Below are 27,271 nucleotides of genomic sequence, written 5' to 3'. Positions count from 1 at the left end.
TTATAGGCCTCATGCAGATTTAGTAGAAACAGAACCTATTTTGGTCTATCAATCCATCTCCCTCCCCAGTTCTCACGCAAGACCGAACTGTAATGAAAGAACAACTGTCGTCTTTCATGGTCACAAAATCCACTCAAAAGATGAGATTAAGATTCATGACATCACAGGCTCTGCTCAAGGCTCTGCTTCGGCAATCAAGAGAATCTCCCTCATGTGTGTATTTATGTCAGTGAAAGAACCCTGAGTAGAATCCCTTGAGTTTTTACTGTATTGTGTGCAGAAGATTTTATATGGGATAATTTTGTAATAGAAAGCTGGTTTAGCATTCTGGGCCTAAACCCCGTTATAAGACACAGAAGTAAGTGCTCAGATCACACTGGCTGGTTTTGTTCACAGGGTTTTGTAAGGCTCATTCACACCACTTCAGGCATAAGGGCGTCGCAAATGTCACCCTGTCCCTATGTAGTGCATTACTTTTGACCAGGGGCATGAGCCATAGTCAAAAGTAGTGCACTACATAGGGAATAGGGTGTCATTTGGGACACAACCTTTCTCCTCATAGGCTCTTCCCAAAACAAACCTATTCCCACCTCAGCAGGAGTGGTGAATCATAAACCCCTGGTCAATATCGTTGCACAACACTTTTTACACTTACAGCCATTCAATGCTACAGAATAGGCCTACATCATTCGTTTTATGAACGTCAAGGAGTTTATTATTAGATCCATCCTCCTCATGTTATTTCTTTGTTTATTCATTACATTTGGTTTGCAGGAGAGAGCATGTGCTTCAATGATCAGAGCAGTCGAGCATCATGCTGAGCTATACTATCCATAAATACATTGCATAAAGTTAATGTTACATGAGCATCATAGGCTGTCAGGGTGCAGCTGCAGACATGGAATTATGTGGTTTCTGACAATAAAAACAATGCATTCATAAATTGGGAGGTTGAATGCAATGTTTTTATTAGACACATTTGCATTCACCCACTCTGTTTACAATATCATCACAGCTCATTGAGCTCAATGAAGTAAACACCCCCCACAATACTGTAACTCATGTCAGTGAGGGTTTGAAAACGCAGTCCATCTGTTCCCAATCTTAGCTACAATATGTCTACTCTGGCCAGGTTTGGTTTTGATTGAGCCTAATCTACCTCTAATCTAGACTCATAAGGTTATCATCCACAGTTAGTTTATCTCAGGGGAAATATGTTTTCATGGTTTGTAACCTGGCCGTTCTGTATTGGTAAATAGTTTTTTATAACCACTTAAAAGTTTTTATTTAACCTAGGCAAGTCAGTTAAGAACAAATTCTTATTTTCAATGACAGCCTAGGAACAGAGGGTTAACTGCCCGTTCAGGGGCAGAACGACAGATTTGTACCATGTCAGCTTGGGGATTTGAACTTGCAACCTTTCGGTTGCAAGTCCAAAGCTCTAAAAACTAGGCTACCCTGCCGCCCCAAGTATGGATTAGGCTAGTTATTTTTTCAAACCCACCCACAAATAAAGGAGAGAACAACCTGTAGCACTTTAGTTTGAACATATTGCCTAACAAAATGACTGTATTATCCCAAACAACTGGATAAAATGGCAGATAAAGTAACTACCCTCAATTCACACTGAAAAGGGTAATGATGTCCTCATAAGACAGATTCCAAAAACATTTGGGGGGTCAGGCAGGGCTGGGAGTATCAAGCTCAAGACTGTAGGCCTATGCACTTATTACACTAACATAATAAGCAAATAATGAGTGTCTTTGCAATGAGTCAAAGTAACAAATATTTGATTATTGAGGTTCCAAACAAACATGCCATGCAATTGGTAGCTACAGAGGTTCCAAACAAACATGCCATGCAATTGGTAGCTACAGAGGTTCCAAACAAACATGCCATGCAATTGGTAGCTACAGAGGTTCCAAATTGTATAGTAGCTAGCTACTGCCACACTGTGGTTATGTATGACATTGCATTGTATTTTATTTGTATTATTATTTTTTTCATCATATACCTGTATTCAAAACAGGAAATGCAAACAATGTTTCACTATGTCCAAATTATATTCGTTCAAATGTATCGTTATTGGTTATACTCACTGAGCTTAATAAAAAAAATCAATAATACCACATGGCTATCGAGCTACTTTTTCTGATAGACAATCTTTGAGAACGCCCTTGCTTCAATCAGCATCGCCCTTTTCTACTTCATCCGCTGACGAGAAACTGATTTCAAACATTTGGCGGCGGATTGGGATTTGTTTGGTGCTTGACTGTAGCCAGCTAACTTTAGGTTGTATGTAAATAACTTTTAAAAACTTGCCAAGTGAGTTTACGCATTAACATGGATTCAACTATGGCGAACCTTCTTGTTGGACTTTCAGTCAACATCCAAAGAAGCGATGGTAAGCTAATTTGGCTAGTTTAAGGAATTGTTAGCTAGGTTTGTTTATTTCGCTTGTTAGTGTTGCAGTTAGCCAGATTTACCTCCCAAATAATGTAACGTTACCTAGTTAATATGAACATTATTTGTTGTAATACACTTTAACGCAGGTCAGTATAGGTGAATAAGTTACAAAACTCGACGAATTTAATTAGCTAACGTTACTTGAATGCCACTCAAGCTAATCGAAAAACGTATTGTTATTGGTGCATGTGCGGTTAACATAAACTTGTGTGGTTGTTAAATTAGCAGCTAGTAGACACAGCTAGCTATAGGATAATAAAGCAATTATTTGATATGTTTTTACTAGTTATGGCCGTTGTAGTGCTAAAGTTAGGTGTATTGTATTAAAGTATTGGTTTCATGAACTTAAATAAAAGATCAGACATTTTCCATATGCACAAAAAGTAGTGAGCATTTCTCCATAGCCAAGATAATCCATCCACCTGGCAGGTGTGGCATATCAAGAAGCTGATTAAAAAGCATGATCATTACACAGGTGAACCTTGTGCTGGGGACAATAAAATGGTTCAGCGTCATAACTGACTTCAGTGGGCAAATGCTCACCTTTGATGGCCACTGGCACGCTGGAGAAGTGTGCTATACAGGATGAATCCAGGTTTTAACTGTACCGGGCAGATGGCAGACTGTATGGTGTTGTGTGGGCGAGCGGTTAACTGATGTTGACATCAGAGTGCCCCATGGTGGGGTTATGGTATGGGAAGGCATAAGCTCCGGACAACAAACACAATAGCATTTTATTCGATGGCAATTTGATTGCACATGGATACCGTGGCAAGATCCTGAGGCCCATTGTTGTGCCATTCATCCAAATTCATTCAAAAATGTTTATTTTTTATTTCACCTTTATTTAACCAGGTAGGCTAGTTGAGAACAAGTTCTCATTTGCAACTGCGACCTGGCCAAGATAAAGCATAGCAGTGTGAACAGACAACACAGAGTTACACATGGAGTAAACAATTAACAAGTCAATAACACAGTAGAAAAAAAAGGGGCAGTCTATATACAATGTGTGCAAAAGGCATGAGGAGGTAGGCGAATAATTACAATTTTGCAGATTAACACTGGAGTGATAAATGATCAGATGGTCATGTACAGGTAGAGATATTGGTGTGCAAAAGAGCAGAAAAGTAAATAAATAAAAACAGTATAAAAACAGTATGGGAATGAGGTAGGTGAAAATGGGTGGGCTATTTACCAATAGACTATGTACAGCTGCAGCGATTGGTTAGCTGCTCAGATAGCTGATGTTTGAAGTTGGTGAGGGAGATAAAAGTCTCCAACTTCAGCGATTTTTGCAGTTCGTTCCAGTCACAGGCAGCAGAGTACTGGAACGAAAGGTGGCCAATTGAGGTGTTTGCTTTAGGGATGATCAGTGAGATACACCTGCTGGAGCGCGTGCTACGGATGGGTGTTGCCATCGTGACCAGTGAACTGAGATAAGGCGGAGCTTTACCTAGCATGGACTTGTAGATGACCTGGAGCCAGTGGGTCTAGCGACGAATATGTAGCGAGGGCCAGCCTACTAGAGCATACAAGTCGCAGTGGTGGGTGGTATAAGGTGCCAGACACCTAGGTACTTATTCAAGGACGGAACCATCCAGGGTGGTGATGCTAGTCGGGCATGCGGGTGCAGGCAGCGATCGGTTGAAAAGCATGCATTTGGTTTTACTAGCGTTTAAGAGCAGTTGGAGGCCACGGAAGGAGTGCTGTATGGCATTGAAGCTCGTTTGGAGGTTAGATAGCACAGTGTCCAATGACGGGCCGAAAGTATATAGAATGGTGTCGTCTGCGTAGAGGTGGATCAGGGAATCGCCCGCAGCAAGAGCAACATCATTGATATATACAGAGAAAAGAGTCGGCCCGAGAATTGAACCCTGTGGCACCCCCATAGAGACTGCCAGAGGACCGGACAGCATGCCCTCCGATTTGACACACTGAACTCTGTCTGCAAAGTAATTGGTGAACCAGGCAAGGCAGTCATCCGAAAAACCGAGGCTACTGAGTCTGCCGATAAGAATATGGTGATTGACAGAGTCGAAAGCCTTGGCAAGGTCGATGAAGACGGCTGCACAGTACTGTCTTTTATCGATGGCAGTTATGATATCGTTTAGTACCTTGAGTGTGGCTGAGGTGCACCCGTGACCGGCTCGGAAACCAGATTGCACAGCGGAGAAGGTACGGTGGGATTCGAGATGTCGCGAGGATCTATACACAATTCCTGGAAGGTGAAAATGTCCCTTATCTTCCATGGCCTGCATTCTCACCAGATGTCACTCATTGAGCATGTGTGGGATGCTCTGGCTCGATGTCTACTACAGCGTGTTCCAGTTCCCACCAATATCCAGCAACTTCACACAGCCATTGAAGAGGAATGGGACAATATTCCACAGGCCACAATCAACAGCCTGATCAACTCTATAACGGAGATGTGTCCTGCTGCATGAGGCAAATGGTGGTCACATCAGATATGGACTCATCCCAAACAATCTCAATTGGGTTGAGGTTGGGTGATTGTGGAGGCCAGGTCATCTGCTGCAGCACCATCACTCTCCTTGGTCAAATGGCCCTAAAATATAATTAAAAAATAAATAAAATCAAATTCCTTATTTAGCAAACCAGACAGCACTATTCTTTTTTTTCTTAATTTTTTTTTAGCGGATAGCCAGGGGCACGCTCCAACACTCAGACAATTTACAAAGAATGTGTTTAGTGAATCCGCCAGCTCAGAGGCTGTAGGGATTACCAGGGATGTTCTCGTGATAAGTTTGAATTAAACCATTTTCCTGTCCTGCTAAGCATTCAAAATGTAACGAGTACTTTTCGGTGTCGACAGAGATGGCCGCCTCGCTTCGCGTTCCTAGGAAACTATGCAGTTTTTTGTTTTTTTACGTGTTATTTCTTACATTAGTACCCCAGGTCATCTTAGGTTTCATGACATACAGTCGAGAAGAACTACTGAACATAAGAGCAGCGTCAACTCACCATCAGTACGACCAAGAATATGACTTTCGCGAAGTGGATCCTGTGTTCTGCCTTTCACCCAGGACAACGGAATGGATCCCAGCCGGCGACCCAAAAAAACGACTTCGTAAAAGGGGGAATCGCTATCGGCGCTATCGGAGTCGGTGCAGCCAACTGGTTTCTCCACGCATCGCGCAGACAGAAACAAACATCTTTCTGGTAAGAAGAGGGACGGGGGCGTATGCTTCATGGTTAACGTGACGTGGTGTGATCATAACAACATACAGGTACTCAAGTCCTTCTGTTCACCTGATTTAGAATTCCTCACAATCAAATTTCGACCGCATTATCTACCAAGGGTATTCTCTTCGATTATAATCACAGCCGTATATATTTCCCCCCCCCCAAGCAGACACATCGATGGCTCTGAACAAACTTTATTTGACTCTTTGCAAACTGGAATCCATTTATCCGGAGGCTGCATTCATTGTAGCTGGGGATTTTAACAAGGCTAATCTGGGCTAAGGCTATCAGCATATCGATTGCGCAACCAGGGCTGGAAAAACCTTGGATCACTGCTATTCTAACTTCCGCAACGCATATAAGGCCCTGCCCCGCCCTCCTTTCGGAAAAGCTGACCACGACACACTGCACACTGCCCTAACCCATCTGGACAAGAGGAATACCTATGTGAGAATGCTGTTCATCGACTACAGCTCAGCATTTAACACCATAGTACCCTCCAAACTCGTCATCAAGCTCAAGACCCTGGGTCTCGACCCCGCCCTGTGCAACTGGGTACTGGACTTCCTGACGGGCGGCCCCCAGGTGGTGAGGGTAGGCAACAACATTTCCACCCCGCTGATCCTCAACACTGGGGCCCCACAAGGGTGCGTTCTGAGCCCTCTCCTGTACTCCCTGTTCACCCACGACTGCGTTGCCCCGCACGCCTCCAACTCAATCATCAAGTTTGCGGACGACACAACAGTGGTAGGCTTGATTACCAACAACGACGAGACGGCCTACAGGGAGGAGGTGAGGGCCCTCGGAGTGTGGTGTCAGGAAAATAACCTCACACTCAACGTCAACAAAACTAAGGAGATGATTGTGGACTTCAGGAAACAGCAGAGGGAACCCCCCCCCCCCCCTATCCACATTGATGGAACAGTAGTGGAGAGGGTAGTAAGTTGAGTTCCTCGGCGTACACATCACAGACAAACTGAATTGGTCCACCCACACAGACAGCATCGTGAAGAAGGCGCAGCAGCGCCTCTTCAACCTCAGGAGGCTGAAAAAGTTTGGCTTGTCACCAAAAGCACTCACAAACTTCTACAGATGCACAATCGAGAGCATCCTGTCGGGCTGTATCACCGCCTGGTACGGCAACTGCTCCGCCCACAACCGTAAGGCTCTCCAGAGGGTAGTGAGGTCTGCACAACGCATCACCGGGGGCAAACTACCTGCCCTCCAGGACACCTACACCACCCGATGTTACAGGAAGGCCATAAAGATCATCAAGGACATCAACCACCCGAGCCACTGCCTGTTCACCCCGCTATCATCCAGAAGGCGAGGTCAGTACAGGTGCATCAAAGCTGGGACCGAGAGACTGAAAAACAGCTTCTATCTCAAGGCCATCAGACTGTTAAACAGCCACCACTAACATTGAGTGGCTGCTGCCAACACACTGACTCAACTCCAGCCACTTTAATAATGGGAATTGATGGGAAATGATGTAAAATATATCACTAGCCACTTTAAACAATGCTACCTAATATGTTTACATACCCTACATTATTCATCGTATATACTGTACTCTCATCTACTGCATCTTTATGTAATACATGTATCACTAGCCACTTTAAACTATGCCACTTTGTTTACATACTCATCTCATATGTATATACTGCACTCAATACCATCTACTGTATCTTGCCTATGCCGCTCTGTACCATCACTCACTCGTATATCTTTATGTACATATTCTTTATCCCCTTACACTTGTGTCTATAAGGTAGTAGTTTTGGAATTGTTATCTAGATTACTTGTTGGTTATTACTGCATTGTCGGAACTAGAAGCACAAGCATTTCGCTACACTCACATTAACATCTGCTAACCACGTGTATGTGACAAATAATATTTGATTTGTATGGAGTAAAAAGTATATAATTTTCTTTAGGAATGTAGTGAAGTAAAAGTTGTCAAATGTAAATACCACAAACTACTTAAGTAAAAATACTTGAAACTACTACTTAAATACGATACACCTTTGTTAAACACTATTACACACAGTGAGTCCATGCAACTTATGTGACTTGTTAAGCACTTACTTACTCTTGACTTAACAGGGGTTGAATACTTATTGACTCGATGTTTAAGCTTTATTTTTAAATTAATTTGTAAATAAAAATTAATGTAAAACATAATTACACTTTGACATTATGGGGTATTTTGTGTAGGCCAGTGACAACATCAAATTCTGGCTGAAACACGTGTAGAAAAAGAACTGTAGCTCTGGTCTAGGGCGTTGGTGTTGCCTAGCAAACGGGGTTTAATTTTCATGATATTACTACTTATAAATGTGTTTTACAGGGCGAGTGCATCCTGCAAATGTCAAATCTGTGGATTCCACAAAGCGTACTGTGACGGTTGAATGGTTAGAGAAATCTGTATGCAGGGGAAAAGAGGTAAGTGGCTCGAGAGTGAGACAAGTGCCTTATCTATGTTACAGATTCAGGGATGCAAACTAGTCACCTTTTGGCGAAATTCGCCGTTTTGAATCCAAAATAGGTGACCTATGACTTTTGCTAGCCAGATAAATGTTGAGCAAGAGCCAACTTTACTGATCAAAGAATTGAGTTCATGGTGTGAAAATTAGCTGGCTAATGAAGTCAGACAGCTAACGTTAGTAACCTAACCAATTCGTTATACGACTCCTTGCGGTTTTGCCGAACACACTCAATTCTTCATTTGATGCGACTTGCTTGCTAGTTGAGATTTCTGTTCTTCACTCTTTTGTCAGTTTATCCTACATTTCACTGATCTTAGTAGCAGAATGCATTTTTGTGTCCTTCAAGGCAGCTGTCAATGATCACGTTAGGCTGCGTTTCATAAAATTTATGGAAGTCGCGGGGAGGCACTAGTAATGTCTGCAGTTTTCAGTTTGGCTATTTATTTCAAGTGTATTCGTCTGAATAACTCTCTTTGCCAAAATGTGTCATCTCTCCCATGTCTTATTGGACTAGTAGTTGTTCTGTAATGTTTATTGCCTGCCTACATTTTACTCCCTCTGTTTTAATATAACACACACATATTAATTTTGGTTGCCTATCCTGATGTAAAGTTTGTTCTACAGAAAGTATTTGACACTAGCCACAAAATGAAGGAAATTAGAAGAGGGGGAGTATTTCAGCAGGCAAGAAAATGGTCTTGTCACGAGTCGAATACTTTCTATAGAACAAGCTTCATGTCAGGATAGGCAACCAAAATGAATAATTAATGTGTGTGTGTGTGTGTTTTATTAAACATAGAGGGAGTAAAATGTAGGCAGGTAATAAACATTTCAATTTTGCAAAGAGATTTATTTATAGACTAATAGTCAAACCGAAAACTGCAGACATTACTAGTGCCTCCCCCGCGATCAAACCGGCATATGAAATGCAGCCGATCATGATCATTGATCATGATCATTACCTTGAAAAACACAGTGAAATGTTGGCTAAACTGACAACGGAGTGAAGGGCAGAAATCTCAACTAGCAAGCAAGTTGCAGCAATGAATTGAGTGTGCGTGTTCACGTGAAGGTGGGGAGAATTCTGGCAGAGGGGAGATTTTCGGCACAACACCGTTCCTCAAGTTATAACGTGTTAGTTGCTTTCTGGACCCTGGCAATCTGTGTTCATTAGCTAACAAAGTAATGTTTTCCCTTTACAGAATGTGGTTAATTTTCAGAATGGGAGAATTAGGTGAAAATAAGATGTTGCTTTTTAAACAAGTGGAGTTGGGCTTAAGCTGGATGCCACTAGGTGAAAGGAACACCACACACTTTCTCTCTTTTTCAATATAGTGGATTAAAAGAGTGTAGCCAGGTGTACTCTCTACCTGAAAGATAACAATTATGCCAACAAAGGGTTTCATGCTCTGCTGGCACATTGTAGAACAGATGTCCACAGGCAGAAAGTGTATAATGCAGTGTAGCCCAAAGATATTGGTTTTGTTGAAATTGACAGTGTGTGGGGGGGATTATTAAATGTTTTTACTCTGTGAATGTGCCACAAGCATTCTATTATAAAGGCTGTCATGGCTAACAACAATTTAGTGTATTGTTTTTTTTCCTCAAGGCTAGAGTGTCATTTGCAGTGAAGTCTAGGCAACAACATTCTCTAAACATTTGTTTAGTCATGTATTAGGTTCACATGAACCACTTATTTTACACACAGACTGATCATGTATATCATATTCTTTGTTTAATTAGTTAGCCTGTATTTCCCCCTAGCAGGGATTTCTTTTACATGTTTCAGTGCAAAAAAAAGTGTCACCTTTTTGTGCCCTCACCAGTTTGTATCCCTGTATAGATATTGGACTAAACTCCACTCTGTGGTGAAATTCCTTCACTGTGGAGTTTAGCCCGTTATGTTAGAGTACAATTCAGCAAGTGTCATGATTATGCATTTTGCATCGTCACACTTCTAGCTTTGTACTGAAAATGTTCCGTCTTAAACTTTACTGCTGACATATCAACAGTGCAATAATTATCAAAATACTAACAGACATTTGCATAGCTAGATCAATGAAAGATACTATGTGCTGTAAGTCTGAAACTGATTGTTGACATACTACTATTCCTGCCCTTTGCTCTTCAGCTTGAAATGAATGAATTATGGTCCCTGAACAAAGAGCTTTTTGAGCGCATGAAACCAACTAGTATACCTGCTCCTCCGGAGAAGGTAAGTGTACTCTAGGGATGGACCTAGGAACTTGAGGTTCAAAGTGCATTCATTTGAAAGTTTGTGGTCCTAACGTCAGGAGCAATGTTTGCCTGTGATTTTTCTCCAGAAATGTGAAAGCCGTCTTCGTTCATCCGGGGTCCCTGCTCCTTCCAGTCGTAAGTGATTTTTGCCTAGTTCCAGTATGTTTTAAGTGTGGATTTCATTGTTTTGTGTTTGATGGTTAATTATGGATATTTCCTTCATAAGCTTCTACTCCAGCGGGTCCTCCTGAGGAGACAGGTTTGCATGCAATGCATGTTCTTTAAGCAAATCATATGCTAAATCACTTTATATGAGATGGAATCACATCATATAGGCCTATTTCCACACACACAGACAACCAAATTCTGATCTTCTGACATTAATTGGTCTTTTGACCGATCAGATTTTTTGCCCATAATTGGGCAACATTTTGGAATGGGGCTCCCTGTGGGCAGCCTGATACCTTGATTTGAAGATACAGGCCATTATGTGGTTCTATCTTCAGGTGCACAATAATTGTACTCATGTCTTTACTTACTAGTGGGGTTGAGTGGACATGCTTTTGTTTCAAAAGTGGGACTGTATGTTTTCTGTACATAACTGATTAACTAATGTAGAGTATAATCATGTGGAATGTACTGTTTCCAACTAGACTGCGAAACACTAAATTATGGTATTTCTCGTGGAAGAATGGCGTTGCATCCCTCCAATGGAGTTCCAGACACTTATAGAATCTATGCCAAGGGGCATTGAAGCTGTTCTGGCTCGTGTTGGCCCGACGTATCTATTAAGACACTTTGTTGGTGTTTCGTTTATTTTGGCAGTTACCTATAAACTATACTGAACAAAAATATAAATGCAACAATGTCAACGATTTTACTGAGTTACAGTCCATATAAGGAAATCACTAAATTGACATTCATTAGGCCCTAATCTATGGATTTCACATGACTGGGCAGGGGCACATCCATGGCCCACTCATTGGGGAGCCAGGCCCAGCCAATCTGAATGTATTTCCCCACAAAAGGGCTTTATTACAGACAGAAATACTCCTCCGTTTCATGAGCTGCCGGCTGGACGTACTACCAAATTCTCTAAAATGCTGTTGGAGGCAGCTTATGGTAGGTCATTTAACATTACAATTCTCTGGCATCCACTCTTGTAGACATTCCGGCAGTCAGTATGCCAAATGCATGCTCCCTCAACTTGAGACATCGGTGGTATTGTTGTGTTACACAACTGCACATTTTTGTGGCCTTTTATTGCCCCAGCAGAAGGTGCACCTGTGTAATGATAATGCCATTTAATGCCATTTGCTTCTTGATATGCCACACCTGTCAAGTCGATGTGTTATCTTGGCAAATGAGAAATACTCACTAACAGGGATTGTTGCATGTGAAAAAAATGATGGGTTCTTTTATTTCAGCTCATGGAACATGGGGCCAATACTTGTGTTTTTATATTTTTGTTCAGTATAGAATGCCATTTTGTGACAAAGGGTTCCTTATGTGATGGGTTCCAAAAGACTGTGTGAATATGTCTATATAATTTGAATAGTGACCCTGAGCAGTTTGCATAAGTGTACTAGCACTCTTTCTAGTGAAATGCAGACTCCGTGATTTGGATCTTATTTCTTAGCATGCTAGTAGTATGTGTTCTTTGTTTCCACAAACTCGCCACAATTCCTTCTAATAAGCACTGAAGTCGTTCCCAAAGCTACTGTCAGCTTTTCTCTTTTAAACACGGCACTGTTTCTGCTTCATCTCTGTTTTACAGCTTATATTGAAATCAAAAGTAATGCATTTGCTGCAATTCTCATTTGATTATGGCATGCCAGATTCACCCAACTAAAATTGAACCCACTTATTAGGGGTGGTATGAAGGTGGCCATCTGTTTAGTAGGACTACATATAAAATCATTATTTTTATGGTTTGGTGTCTAGTCTTGGGATCAGTAGGATGATGAACAGGAGTTATTAATCTACTTCATTTAACTGTAGTGGAATATGTACTAATTTCCTCTCAGTTCCACTTCCAAGAAAGTCTACACGGCAGACATGCTTGTTCCGGACCCTTGCTCCTGTCTCTGAGCTTGCTGCTAAGACTAAGCATGACTCCCTGTCTTCAGAGTATCCACCCTCTGTCCTCAAAGCTTCAGGTGGGGTGTGCCTCAATGATTTCTGACTTATTGCCTTTCCCCTATAGCCTGGTCCCAGATCTGTTTGTGCTCTTGCCAACTCCATTGCAGTCATTGTCAAACCTTTGTTTGGTGTGACAAGGAGTTGGCATGAAGGCACAAACATACTGGCATAATTTATCCCATTACACTCTGAATGCTTCACTCAGTGACTCAGAGACCTCTTGATATTCACCTTTGTCATCATGCTTCATTTTCCAGGTGTGCCCAACCGAGAGAGGAAAAGGAACAGTCAGAGACCGACTGCTGTCCTGCCCCCAGTCAACGAGGCCCTGAAGGAGAATGAGAAGAGTGTTTCCTCAGTCACCTCAAGTGAGCTTTAGGAACTTTGAGTCACACGCATCACTATGTTTATTTCCCTGGGCCTGTGTTTTTATATTGCCTCAGAAGAGGAGTGCTGATCTAGGATCAGTTTTGCCTTGTAGATCACAATGAATAAGATTAAATAGACCAGAGGACCTGATCCTAGTATGAGACGCCCTGCTATCTTTTGTGAGCATCTTCATCCCATTAGATACTTCACTCTTTCAGGCAGACGGAGATCAGTGCTACCCCAAGACATGAGCAAACCAGTGAACAAAAGATTGTCCCATGCAGTCAAGAGCTTGGACATGGTGCCCAAGAAAGGAAAAGTAAGAGAATTGGTCACATGAGACAGTGGCCATGTCCAAATACCCATTTTAATCAAATTAAATTTTTCGCATACGTCAAATACAACAGTGTAGACCTTACTGGGAAATGTTACTTAAGTCCTTAACCAACAATGCAGTTCAAGAAAGTAACACAATAAAAGTACATAACAATAACGAGACTATATACAGGGGATACCGGTACCAAGTCCATGTGCGGGGGTACAGTTTAGTCGAGGTCATGACTAAATGGTATGCGAGAAAATACAGTTTTATAGTATGTGAAATTTTGAAAATGGCACTCCTAATGTGCACTTGCAATGACTTCGTCATTTGTTAATTTTGGTACGGCATGTCAATTTATCTGATTTATCAGCTAATGGAAAAGACAAGTGGGTTCTACTAGATTAAACACCGAAATTAGTTTGCCGTTTGAGTATATAGTACTCTAGTATGGGTATTCAGATACAGCCACTGTCTGTTTACCTGGTACTATTGTCCTGTGTTAATTATTTTTGTAGATGCATACCAGTAGGTAGATCGGACTTACTGTCAATTTCCTCCTTTTATTTTCATTTGACGTTGTGGACACATTAAAAGCCTTTACTAATGTATTGGCAATATTAAATACTACTACCCATCACTTTCTCCGTTACATGTATTTCTCCTCGCTGTAGTTTGAAGACACAAACCGACCGAACAAGCAGTTTTACCAGATGATTGAAGAGTTCAGAGAGACCTTGGAAGTACTTCCTTTATCTCTGTCTGATATGGTAAGATGGAGGAGAAGAGTTCAAATGTGGGAGGCCTTTCTTAACTAGTGTTTATCAGCTATGTAATTTAATTTTTGATTCACAGGTTGAAGCTCGTAGCATTTGTGTGTGCGTTCGCAAGCGTCCTCTCAACAGTAAAGGTTACTTACTTTTAATTGACCAAACTAAAACTTTTCTCTGACTGACCTGTATCCACCAAGCTGCTTCTCAATTTGACTTTCTATGTGTGGTTGTCTTAGAGGTGACTAAGAACGATATTGATGTGGTTTCTATCCCTGGTAATGGAACGCTGCTCCTTCATGAGCCCAAGCAGAAAGTGGACCTGACAAAGTACCTTGACAACCAGGTCTTCCATTTTGACTACTCCTTTGACGAGTCATCCACCAATGACTTAGTGTACAGGTATTCACATTTATTGGTTTCTAAACAAGTGTTCTGTTTTTCTCTATCAGGGTTATTTTACAATTTGCTGATAAAAAAAACAACTTAATACCCTTTGCAAGTATGTTCTCCTATGAAGTTTGTCATTTACTTGTTTTTGCAACATGGTTATATACCAATATTTTTCACTGGTAGGTTCACTGCCAAGCCCCTTGTCCAGACCATCTTTGATGGTGGGGTGGCAACTTGTTTTGCTTACGGACAAACTGGAAGTGGTAAAACTCATGTAAGTCTTACCGTTTACCTGACAGACTGACTAGAGCAGTTTTGTCTCAAAGTCCACCAGATTTTTTTTTTACATGTCATGTAAAATGTATACCTATCTTTTACCCTATCCAGACAATGGGAGGAGATTTTTCAGGGAAAAGCCAGAACAACGCGAAAGGGATCTATGCCATGGCAGGTGATTCATTGTCTCCCTGCTATTGGCTTCAACAACATTGCATTTTTGGCTTAGTTATTAGGGATGTAACAATTCACCGTTGCGCATCCCTGGTTCAAATGTTTAAGACATGAGAGCAGTGATCCGGCTGGGACTCCTAACCGATCCAAATGTAGCATGCAACGGTCAGAAAATAGATTCACATTTTACGATTCACGGGTTTGCGTAATTGTTTTGCTTAAATTTCTTTCTTACTACTTTCTGTGACAACTAAGCATGTAATTATGTTGACAGTCATTGATCTTCTAGCATAGCTGTGGGATGTAGGGGTGCTGCATCACACCATTCAAAATAATATATATATATATATATATATATATATTGTTCACAAAAGTAGCGCACTGGGACTTTAGTCATGTATTAGCTGACCTATATAGCCATCTGCCGCAGGATACTTTTGCCACCCGTACTGCATGGTCCAACCGAGAGAACAAGATAAGCTCTCCAAATCTGTCAACTTCCAAAAGGTCTAAACCATTCGATTATGAGACTGTGAAATCCAAAGTTGTGCTATACACTTAGTGTACAAAACATTAGGAACACCTGCTCTTTACATGAGACTGACCAGGTGAAAGCTATGATCTGTTATTGATGTCACCTGTTAAATCCACTTCAATCAGTGTAGATTAAGGGGAAGAGATGGGTTAAAGAAGGATTTTTGAGACATGGATTGTGTACAAAACATTAAGAACACCTTCCTAATCCCAGCAGGATTTCCGTTCTTGACACAAACCGGTGCGCCTTGCACCGACTACCGTACCCTGTTCAAAGGCAGTTTAAATCTTTTGTCTTTCCCATTCAACCTCGATGGTACACACACAATTCATGTCTCGAGGCTTAAAAATCCCCTTCATCTACGCTGATTTCAAGTGGATTTAACAAGTGACATCAATAAGCGATCATAGCATTCAGCTGGTCAGTCTCTTGGAAAGAGTGAATGGGCAAGACAGAGGTTTGAGTGTTAAGAACGGCAACGCTGCTGGCTAGATACCCAGTTTCCCTTATGGCTTAGCTCCGGTGCCTACATGCACCATAGACGTATAAATAATTTCCAGACGCGGTCAGTTCAGAGAGGCCTAGCTCATGAGCTCCATCAGGAGCAGATTTGAATTTAGAATGGAAAATGTATGTTTATGCAACACGTTATTGAATCGTGTCGAACCGAGTCTTTAAAAAAAAACTGAAACGTCTTTAAAGGGAAAGATTCACATCCCTATGAGGTATCCTTTGATTCTTTCATTTTTTAAATAGATTTTGGTACTTGTCTTACCATTTTTACTGTACTGTTAGAAGCTAGAACCACAAGTGTTTTGCTGCAGCCGCTATAACATCTGCTAACCTGTTTACGCGAGCAATTAACTTATTTGATTAGGAAATATTGTGATAGTACTGATCTCAGAAATATCTAGGACTAAGGAATAGATCTGTCCACCTCACATTTTATATACAAAGAAAAAGGTTTTGTACATGAAGGTTATATGTGAATAACCTTTACTTAGGACATACTTCAATGATGTCTTTCAGTGTCCTGTAACTCCTCCTTGTTCTTCAGCTCAGGATGTGTTCGCCCTCCTGAAGCAGAGGAGATATTCCGGTCTGGACCTGTGTCCCTACGTGACATTCTTTGAGATCTACAACAGCAAGGTGAGAAGGAAAAGCTCAGTGCTCCTCAAGCAGCTTGGTGGTTTGGATGGTTGACATGATTTTTTTTTTTTTTTTTTGATGGAGAATCCATGATGATGATAGGAGAAAAGTGTAGAGAAGACTCATTTGACATTTTGCTTACACACTTGCTTACTCCTCAGGTATTTGATCTGCTGAACAAGAAGGCCAAGCTGCGAGTGCTGGAGGATGAGAAACAACAGGTCCAGGTGGTCGGCCTGCAGGAGATGTACGTTTCGTGTGCTGAAGATGTCATCAAGATGATTGAGATGGGCAGTGCATGCAGGTACACACTACTTTTTTTAAACATTTTTTTTTTTACTCCACCCAGAGTGTATTCAGTGAGGTGAAACACTCAACTTTACAGATAGAACCGTAATGAATGTTGTTTTTTAAACTAGGCAAGTCAGTTAAGAACAAATTCTTATGTTTGACATGATTACCTATTCTGATTACCTAATACTTTTCCATCTGAACGTTCTGTTACATTGCACCCTCCTGAACAGGCCCCTTTATCTTTCTCTCGTGACTTTGTCAACTGTGTGTGTGTTGTTCTTGGTAGTTTTTTTTTTACATGGCACCAATATCTTTCTCAGAAGGGGAAAGAAAAGCAAGCAGCATTGCATTGGAGCACTGCTTATCTTTTCTCTAAGTGTTCTACGCTGCCTACACTGGTGTGCATTTTCCTGTCTCCAGACATTTCTTCTAAGTATGGGACCTCCTGTGTGTGCACTGTAAAAAAATATATAAAGAAATCTGCGGCATTATGGCCCTGTACGCTCTGCCGCCTTAGAGACAATTGCCCCCCTAATATCCCCGCTAAACTAGAGTAGTGTAGGATATCTGTTGGCCCTGTTGCCTAGTCAACGCCATTTTACCTGCTGTTGTGCTAGCTGATTAGCTGTTGTCTCACCTACTGTTTTAGCTAGCTTTCCCAATTCAACACCTGTGATTACTGTATGCCTCGCTGTATGTCTCTCTCAAATGTCAATATGCCTTGTATACTGTTGTTCAGGTTAGTTATCATTGTTTTAGTTCACAATGGAGCCCCTAGTTCCACTCTTCATACCCCTGATAACTCCTTTGTCCCACCTCCACACATGCGGTGACCTCACCCATTACAACCATGTCCAGAGATACAACCTCTCTCCTCATCACCCAGTGCCTGGGCTTACCTCCGCTGTACCCGCACCCCACCATACCCCTGTCTGCGCATTATGCCCTGAATATATTATACCATGCCCAGAAACCTGCTCCTCTTATTCTCTGTCCCCAACGCTCTAGGCGACCAGTTTTGATAGCCTTTAGCCGCACCCTCATACTACTCCTTCTCTGTTCCGCGGGTGATGTGGAGGTAAACCCAGGCCCTGCATGTCCCCAGGCACCCTCATTTGTTGACTTCTGTGATCGAAAAAGCCTTGGTTTCATGCATGTCAACATCAGAAGCCTCCTCCCTAAGTTTGTTTTACTCACTGCTTTAGCACACTCTGCTAACCCTGATGTCCTTGCTGTGTCTGAATCCTGGCTCAGGAAGGCCACCAAAAATTCAGAGATTTCCATACCCAACTATAACATCTTCCGTCAAGATATAACTGCCAAAGGGGGAGGAGTTGCAGTCTATTGCAGAGAGAGCCTGCAAAGTAATGTCATACTTTCCAGGTCCATACCCAAACAGTTCGAACTACTAATTTTGAAAATGACTCTCTCCAGAAAAAAGTCTCTCACTGTTGCCGCCTGCTACCGACCCCCCTCAGCTCCCAGCTGTGCCCTGGACACCATTTGTGAATTGATCACCCCCCATCTAGCTTCAGAGTTTGTTCTGTTAGGTGACCTAAACTGGGATAAGCTTAACAACCCGCCAGTCCTACAATCTAAGCTAGATGCCCTCAATCTCACACAAATCATCAAGGAACCCACCAGGTACAACCCTAACTCTGTAAACAAAGGCACCCTCATAGACGTCATCCTGACCAACTGGCCCTCCAAATACACCTCCGCTGTCTTCAACCAGGATCTCAGCGATCACTGCCTCATTGCCTGTATCCGCTACGGAGCCGCAGTCAAACGACCACCCCTCATCACTGTCAAAACGCTCCCTAAAACACTTCTGTGAGCAGGCCTTTCTAATCGACCTGGCCCGGGTATCCTGGAAGGACATTGACCTCATCCCGTCAGTTGAGGATGCCTGGTCATTCTTTAAAAGTAACTTCCTCACCATTTTAGATAAGCATGCTCCGTTCAAAAAATGCAGAACTAAGAACAGATACAGCCCTTGGTTCACCACAGACCCAGCTGTACATAGTCTATTGGTAAATAGCCCACCCTTTTTCACCTAACTCATCCCCATACTGTTTTTATTTATTTACTTTTCTGCTCTTTTGCACACCAATATCTCTACCTGTACATGACCATCTGATCATTCATCACTCCAGTGTTAATCTGCAAAATTGTTATTATTTGCCTACCTCCTCATGCCTTTTGCACACATTGTATATAGACTCCCCCTTTGTTTTCTACTGTGTTATTGACTTGTTAATTGTTTACTCCATGTGTAACTCTGTGTTGTCTGCTCACACTGCTATGATTTATCTTGGCCAGGTCGCAGTTGCAAATGAGAACTTGTTCTCAACTAGCCTACCTGGTTAAATAAAGGTGGAATAAAAAATAAAAAAATAAAAAAAACAGCAGGGGCTGGCAGTAGGTTTGGTCTTGGGCCAATTTTTTTCCTCACCTAATAGGCAGCAGAGCAACATAACAGCAGCCCAATTCATATGCCTGTGCTACAAATTTAAACTACTTTTAACAAATCTGGTTAGTAGGCTATATAAATCACTTCAATATCCATAACATATCCTAATATTTTCAATCTGAATTATATTGAGAAAATCATTAAGCATCTTCTCTTTTTAGAAAGTGAAAGCTCAATTAATGGGGACAAAAGAGCAAAGTACATTTTGTCTCCTAAAATAGGCTGCTTCAGAAAGTCATAAACTAATCAATATATCCCCATATGCATCAGTCACATCTTTTGTGGCTATTTTAAAGCTTGTTTCGATCATAAGGCATCATGGAGTTAAGCATTGTTATAAAACACTTTATATTATCTGGATTATTTATTTCAAAATGTAAAGTCTCTTTTGCCCTTTTTAAGAAAGGGCATGGCATATCCTCACTCAATTTAAAGTCCTGGTTTGAACCAAACACAAAGTCCTCAGTCTATACTGAGTGCATGGTGATAGTATTGGAGGATTTGGCTATACTGACATCTATGGATAGCTAAATTGAATCTGTCAGAGGTAGGCCTACTTTAAAAATATAGATATAGATAGATATATATAGATAGGAAGAAATAAGCTCCAACAAAGCCCTTTTTGTCGAAATTAAAATGAAGACTATTAGTTAAATGCTTATTTTCTGCACTGTTTGCTGTCCACTTCTGATTCTGCCACATCCGCTCCAAAGCTGATGTCCACTTCTGATTCTGCCACATCCGCTTCAAAGCTGATGTTTGCCTTTACTGTAAGCTGCTGTAGGCTACATCATTTAGCCTATGTTAAATTCATTTGCTGGAGTACTGCAGGGCTGCGTCTCTCCAACAACCCCTTGGAGAGGCGTGCTGGGCATGGACAAGCTAAATATTTGCACCCTGCCTTTGGCAAAGTGGGCACTGCTTATCATGGGGCGGCATCAGCGCTCATCTATATATCCCTAATGCCACTGGGTGAGAAGTTGTCATTGTTTTTGGGCAGAATAATGTGATGTGTTGGTCAGTTTTTAGGTCGGTCAATGTCGCCCACATCAAACTGCCACCCTAATGGGCGGGCCTGCTGTGGGACCTAATCGAGTTCTATTTCAAATCCATATTAATTCAATAGCAGGTCTAGTCATATAAGCCTAGTCATCAAGATTTGACTTTTTTAAATGTATTACCAGTCACATTGTTTTAATCTGTCAGTCACTTCAAAGGGCTCCTTTTACTAGACTAGCTGCGCGCGTTCCTTCACTCGCAACATATTTCAAGCCTCCAAACAATAGGTGAATGGAAAGAGACATGTAACACAAGTGTAAAGACATTTGGCGATTGTCATTAGGACAGAATGAATGCCTCCACTGCTGTTCGGTTTTGGCCACTCATCTCTGCCTTGGCAAAATGTCAATGTTCTCGTCAAACCAGATCGCATGTTGGCGCGTAAACTATACCACCCGTTCAAGTCTATTCGCAAATGCTTCATGCCACATGTGGTAATGATAAATAATGGTTTATTAACCTACAGTTTTCTTGACATTTTGTGTTCATTATTGTGACAGGCTTATGTTTTACCGGTACGACATACCCCCACTTTATTTTTGCCGGATTGACGTACCGCACCACTTTACTTTCACCCCTGCCAATATATTAACTTTAGCGTAGTGAATAATGATCTGACACACCTCTTTCTCAGGACGTCCGGCCAGACGTCAGCCAACGCCAACTCGTCTCGCTCCCACGCCGTCCTGCAGGTGATCCTGCGAAGGAGGAACCAGGTGCACGGGAAGTTCTCCCTGGTGGACCTAGCAGGGAACGAGAGGGGCATTGACGTTCGCAGTAGCGACAGACAGACCCTCGTAGAGACGGCCGAGATCAACCGCAGCCTGCTGGCTCTCAAGGTGAATACAACTACTAGCCTGCTGTCCGTTCATTCTCACTCTTTAGACATCCCTTTTACCTGGGTCCTATTCATTAGTGCACATGTGGTAGGAAAACCTTCTGCAACGGAAAATGGAAACGGACCATTTTTTTATTGGACATGTTCAGTTAGTCCCTCTGCGGTCAGTTTTGTGCCTAGTGAATATGATCATATAGCAGGCATGCAAAACCCTTCAAAAATGTGTTGGTAATGTCACCAGTGGTATCAATGTAAAAAAAAAAATATATATATATATATCTTAACCGAAAATGAGAGTTTAAATGTGTATGATGTAAGAATATTCAGTGAGGAGCTAATTCTGTGGAGGGTTTCTTTCTAAATGTAACCATGCTGTGAGCTGTAGCTCCTTACTCTAAACCAGAGGTGTCAAACTCAGTTAGCCTTGCAGGCTGCATTCGATCTTCCCCGAGGTCCAGAGTAGAGCCTGACCAATTTTTTTTGTCCGGATTTTGGGGGTTAAAACTTCAATATGCTACATCTGCCGATATACTGTTTTATGCAGAGAAAAGTAAAAGTTGGTATCCAAAAGAGCAATTGTCCAATTTTCAAATGTTGATTTCTTACGTTGTGAAATTAATGACATGCATCGTGATAATGGCCACAAGTATTCAGATAAGCATGAGATGCCTTTTTCTGTCATTTTATTGAATTTGAGATTCTATTCAAATGTTTTGGTGGTAATGGGCTCAGATTAGGTGCCTACATAGAGTAGTATACGCCATAGACATGCATCATTTACGCACACAGAGAAGTCGGCTTTGACAGATCTAGCTCAGGAGGCCCAGCACCAGATTTGGAATGGAAAATGAATTCGATGTTACTGCATCGAACCAAATCGCACTGAATCGTTTCAAACAAAAAAGTTTGTCGTATTGGAGCACCTAGATGCGTATCGAGTTCTCTTGAATGGGAAAGATTCTCACCCCTAGGTTTTAGTCATTTCGGTGTCAAATTGAGATCGTTTTTCTCTAGTTTATTTTAAAAATAAACAAATGATTAAAAAAAATGTTTTTTTGCACAAACCACCCACGTGCTGGATTTAATTTGATCTGTATGTTTGACACCCCTAGTCTAAACCGTGCTTGCTCCTTCCTCTCCTTGTAGGAATGCATTCGCTCCTTGGGGATGGACAGCCACCACATCCCCTTCAGGATGAGCAAGCTGACACAGGTACTCCGAGACTCCTTCATCGGCGAGAACTCCAGGACATGCATGGTAAGGCTTGTCTCCTTTCTTTGGGCTTTAGCTCTAGATGTACATGTGCTTGATAATGACAGCAATGGAGTTGTCACGAGAACCAACAGATCTGGTACCAGGCTAAGCTGTGGTGGTCCCCCCCCCCTTTTCCCTCTTGAAAAGGATCATGTGCTCACCATTTTTTTTAAAGACATTGTTTTATTTTAGCAAAGTTAAAAGATTGGCCATCCCTCCCTACATTACTAGACGGTAGACCTAATATTGGCCATAATGTTATTGTTGTTTTTTCTTATTTTCCAGATTGCAATGGTGTCTCCTGGAATGTCCTCATGCGATTCCACTGTGAACACACTACGCTATGCAGACAGGTACTGTCAAAACAATTGATCGATCGATATTTCCAGTAGTAGGTGTAAATATAACTTTTTATTTATTGTTAGAGTGAAGGAACTGAATGGAACGTTAAAGATGAATGATGCGGATCTTCCCAAGAAGATTGATGAGATGGAAGTGGAGGACAGCTCCTCATCAGAAGAGGTGAGGCCCCTCATGGGCCCTGGTTGAAATTAGAGCGCTATATAGGGAATAAGATGCAACCCCTGTTTAGTTGCTTACCACTGATTGGTCCTCAGGGGACAGACTGTATTATAGCAGGTATTCCCAAACCTTTTCACTCAGGGGGGGGGGTGCTCTTCTAGCATTGGGGAACATCCCGTGCCCATCCCCTGCACATGCCATGTCTATTTCTATGGGAAAAAGCACTGTTCATGAGGCAAACTGTTCACGCCCTGAGTGGCGCAGCGGTCTAAGGCACTGCATCTCAGTGCTAGAGGCTTCACTACAGACCCTTGTTCGATTCCAGGCTGTATCACAACCAGCCATGATAGGGAGTCCAATAGGGCGGCGCAAAATCTGGATCTGGACATTTCTGACCAGTTATAAATAACTCTAAAGTATGCAATGGCTGACATGACTAGAGGAGCTGATGCACGAGCCTATTTCCAAATTGCACCTTGTGCGTTCTACTATTACTACTTTTAAGAGTAAGTTTAAAACCGGTCTGAGTTCCTTTAAAAAATATGTGTATTAGTACTAAACTGAGCATGTTATTAACTTCTGGTCTTTGCAGGACTCCATTGTACCCATGACCGACGTGTATGAGGCCATATCCCAGGTTTCTGAGCTGGAGGAGAGGGTGCACGAGGAGTTGACGGTATACCTATATCTCTGTCCCAAAGACTCCTTGTTTGACACATCCTGGACCTAGAATTGCAATATAATTTGATGCAACTGCAGGGCTTGACATTAATGCTTGTCCGGGGCAAGTAAAACAAATTGTTGGACAAGCAGACTATAGATTTAAGTTGTCTGAGCGGACAAGTAAAATAAAGATATTGCTGTCAAACAATTAGGCTACTCCGATCATAATTAGATCAGTGTCCTGCAGATGTGATGTTTTACTCACTGTCCTCCCAATCGCTGCAGAACGCATCGGGGTATATCTATTTACAGCACGAGCTGTCTTTCAATCATTCAGTTGCCAGATGTGTTTTTGAGGTCAAAATGAGCCTAGCTGCGTTTGCACATTTGTTGATAATTGCTAGTGAGTTATTTTCCCAGTTGTAGCAAAGTTTTAGTTAGCAATGAAAAGTCATAATGTGTGCATCACCTGTGTTTGAGTTGCCAGAGGAGGGAGTGAGCAAGACATTTGTGCAGCAGGTAAAATAATGACACAACACACTAACTAGATGATAACCAGCCAACCTACACTGTTTTGAATTGGTTATCTCACTAATGAACTATTTAGCTGTTAGCATGCATTAATGTCATTGTCATGTCCCATGTCCTAAAATAAGTTTTCACTGGCACTATTGTTTAACTGCAACTGGCCAAAACACAGTTGATGAAACCAATGCTGCATACTCCGGTTCTAAAACCGTCTCAAGCACTCAAAATTGGCTAGGGTTCTCCACTATTCAATACTAGCCATGTAATTCTGACAAATTATTCTTAGAATAGCTTAATTGGCTAGGGTTCTCCACTATTCAATACTAGCCATGTAATTCTGACAAAATATTCTTAGAATAGCTTAATTGATAAGTAACTCCTATGCTGTCAAGATTACCCATGAACACCGAAAAATGTAACCTTACCAATAGATACATGTCTTTTGTTAGCCACCTTGTCCACCTTAGCGATTTGATCCCTAGTTCGTTGAATGAGGGAATTATTTTATGAAGACTAAAAGTACTTGGTTGTAAAATAATGTTGCAGCGTGACCAACCCTCCTGGAGAATCCACGAGAGATACTGGGGGTGCAGGCTTTTGCTCCAGGCCTGCTTGAACAATCAGCTGCTCAACAGAATCTGAGTTTGTGTTTTAAGCAAGGTTGGATCAAAAGCCTGCACCCCCAGTCGCTCTCCAGATAAAGGGTTGATGGACCCAATGTGTTGTATACAGTAGCCTGTCAGTGCTGTTTCTTAGTTTGTGGGGGGTTAAGTGCCTTGTTCAAGGCCTTAATGGGAGGAGGATATATAATACATGGGATCAGAGACCAGCAGCCTTCCATTGTCAATACTAGTGATAATAATGAAGGTTATTCTGTGTAGTGGTTCTTGCATCATACAACATCATTTTCAATCACCTTTTTGGTCAATGGTGTTAGACCTTTTTTTGGGTGAGGGAGCAAGTGACTTGAGCCTTTGGACAAGTAAAAAATGACAAGTGGCTGAAAAGTTCATGTCAATCACTGCAACTGGACTTGAAATAACAAATAACTGTAGTGTTAAAAAATGTAAATGATACTGTGTAATGGCTTTATTTTATTAAAAAAATGATCACTCCGTTCACTGTCTTATGTTGTGCAGGGCGCAAGTAACATTATCAAGCTAATGGAGATGCCATCATATGACATTGAGGCTGGGGCGACCGATATTGTGGACTACGCAAGAAAATTACTGGGTGTGTGGATGTGTTAACAAACCAGCTACATTTGTAATTCCATCAACAACACATTCTCAGCCTAGTTCATCCCAAGTATCGTCTAGCTTTTATAACACTGTGGCCTTGGCTGATTTTTTTCTTTCTTTTTTTCCAGACACGGTCCTGGCATTGCAGTCTGCCATTGATGGAGCGCGACTGGCAAGGATGTCACCCAAATCAGGTTATTGCTGAGAGGCACATCCCTCAACTTGTTCACTTGGGAATAATGTTCTGATAAGTTTTATCATGCAGTAACTATTCATTATTGTTCAATTGGGCATAAATTCCCTTCCGCTAACATTTAATGGTACATGAAAGAACCTTACCTCTGTGCAAAGCCTCTCACTACATACCATAGATCTCTGTGAAAGTATGTTAACAGTTCATGTTTTAAATTGATTTGTATTCATTTGTCCAGCATTTAAATGATTTGTGAATAAAATAAAGGTATTTACCAATATGTTATTTTGTAGCATTTATCAACCAACCAATTTAGCTACTGCTCTTTAATTTCCATTGAGAAATGTAAATGTGTTTCCCTGTGTTTGTATTCCATGCCAGACCACGGAGCTGTGTTCTAGCCCCATGACATCAACCTATACCGCTGGTGGATGACCTGTGCACATCTGCCTAGCACTCTGTGTGGGGGCTTTGTTTCTACCTCCCTTTTTTTCCTCCTTCCTTTCTGCTTCTCGACCCCAACCTCCACTATACACAAGTCCAGCTTGTGTATACACATACCCTGCAAGCAAAAGCTGACACATGACATATCAAAGCTCTAATAAACATCTCACACTGAACAATTTTCCCCAAAGAATAAAAATAAACACATTTTGCTGGCGACTGGGTGGCCCCACAGCATGGTGTGAGGCCTTGCATGCAGCACAACTGTTTCCTATGAGCACAACCCCCACCCCCATCTCACTGGGTGGTACTCCCCTCCCTTCTCCCAAACCAACCCTCCCCCAACCAGCAGTCTTGTCTTCCCGTTCTCACAGGCAAGTGCTATGCAAAACGCTTTTCAATGACCTAGTATAACACATTAACTTTTTTAAAACTCTGCGTCTCAATAATGGTTAACGAGCAGTGTTTTTATTATTTGTGGTGATATGTAGCTCTGCCTTTTTTTCTTTTTGATCGCTTAGAAAACAATTTGAAAACAGACCGCACGTAGCCACATCAAGTTGTTGAAAGTTCTATAGCTTCTTGATGTCCATCTCATGTTGCCAAAATTTATTTGAATTGTTTCGCTCACCCTCAGCTGTGTGCTTCAGTCGTCTGGTAGCATATTGTTCACTTTTGTTATGTAAAATACAGCGATATCAGGAACCACTCTGATCTCTAGTGATGTTCAGTATAGTTGGTTTTATAAAGGCACATTTCAGTTGTATAGTGGATTAACAGAACCTCAACCTACTGCATTTACTTCACAATCAGTTATGAGACTAGCAGTTGCAGTACATCGTTGAATCTTTCATTTGTAAAAGGTGGTCATAGGCCCATGATTCAGACCTTAATTCACTCTTATCTACTATTTCACAACACTGATCATTTCTGCTTGGAATTGTTAATTACTTTGCCAAATCCCCTTATGTCTCCTTTCAAATTCCAAGTAATTTTTGGAGGGTGTATAAAAAATGAAAAAAGCCTCATCGATGCTGAGATTTGAATGGGGAGCGTTGTTTCATGTGAGCTGGGACTTGTGTCTCTTGGCTCTGAGACTGTTTGGATGCATCCCAAATAGAACTCCATTCCCTTTATAGTGCGCTACCTTTTGACCAGTGCCCCATTTTTGACTGCTCCCTGGATTCCAGCTGTCCACATGAATATTTTCTCTGTGCAAAGAAAATTGGCAGTGGCTG

General features: G+C 41.7%; 1 protein-coding gene across 2 annotated transcripts; it reads left to right on the top strand.

Moving 5' to 3' along the window:
- The first annotated feature begins 2,158 nt into the window (after positions 1-2,158).
- LOC109875167 (kinesin-like protein KIF2C) lies at positions 2,159-27,271 on the top strand. Of its 2 annotated transcripts, XM_020467389.2 has the most exons (23): positions 2,159-2,404; positions 8,021-8,115; positions 10,291-10,374; positions 10,484-10,532; positions 10,624-10,656; positions 12,425-12,556; positions 12,797-12,907; positions 13,127-13,227; positions 13,902-13,997; positions 14,083-14,137; positions 14,237-14,399; positions 14,574-14,664; positions 14,778-14,841; positions 16,433-16,524; positions 16,686-16,828; positions 20,985-21,189; positions 22,335-22,445; positions 22,728-22,795; positions 22,868-22,964; positions 23,557-23,640; positions 25,295-25,388; positions 25,525-25,590; positions 25,971-27,271. In XM_020467389.2, exons 1-23 carry the CDS (start codon positions 2,344-2,346, stop codon positions 25,988-25,990), a joined length of 2,115 nt encoding a protein of 704 aa, XP_020322978.1. In that variant the 5' UTR covers positions 2,159-2,343; the 3' UTR covers positions 25,991-27,271. The 2 variants fall into 2 exon arrangements, with proteins under 2 accessions (XP_020322978.1, XP_020322979.1); XM_020467390.2 differs by lacking the exon at positions 10,624-10,656.

This window comes from Oncorhynchus kisutch, linkage group LG30 (assembly GCF_002021735.2).
Source record: "Oncorhynchus kisutch isolate 150728-3 linkage group LG30, Okis_V2, whole genome shotgun sequence".
NCBI lineage: Eukaryota > Metazoa > Chordata > Actinopteri > Salmoniformes > Salmonidae > Oncorhynchus > Oncorhynchus kisutch.
Note: the sequence above shows the minus strand (reverse complement) of the source record. Positions and strands in the feature narration are given on the sequence as shown.

What these genes read in the sequence shown, in the direction of transcription:
- LOC109875167 (XM_020467389.2), top strand. Translation starts at nt 2,344, where the DNA reads ATGGATTCAACTATGGCGAACCTTCTTGTTGGACTTTCAGTCAACATC. An exon ending in GGGTCCTCCTGAGGAGACAG is followed by an intron (nt 10,657 to 12,424) that starts GTTTGCATGCAA and finishes ATTTCCTCTCAG; the next exon opens with TTCCACTTCCAAGAAAGTCT. An exon ending in ACCAATGACTTAGTGTACAG is followed by an intron (nt 14,400 to 14,573) that starts GTATTCACATTT and finishes TTTCACTGGTAG; the next exon opens with GTTCACTGCCAAGCCCCTTG.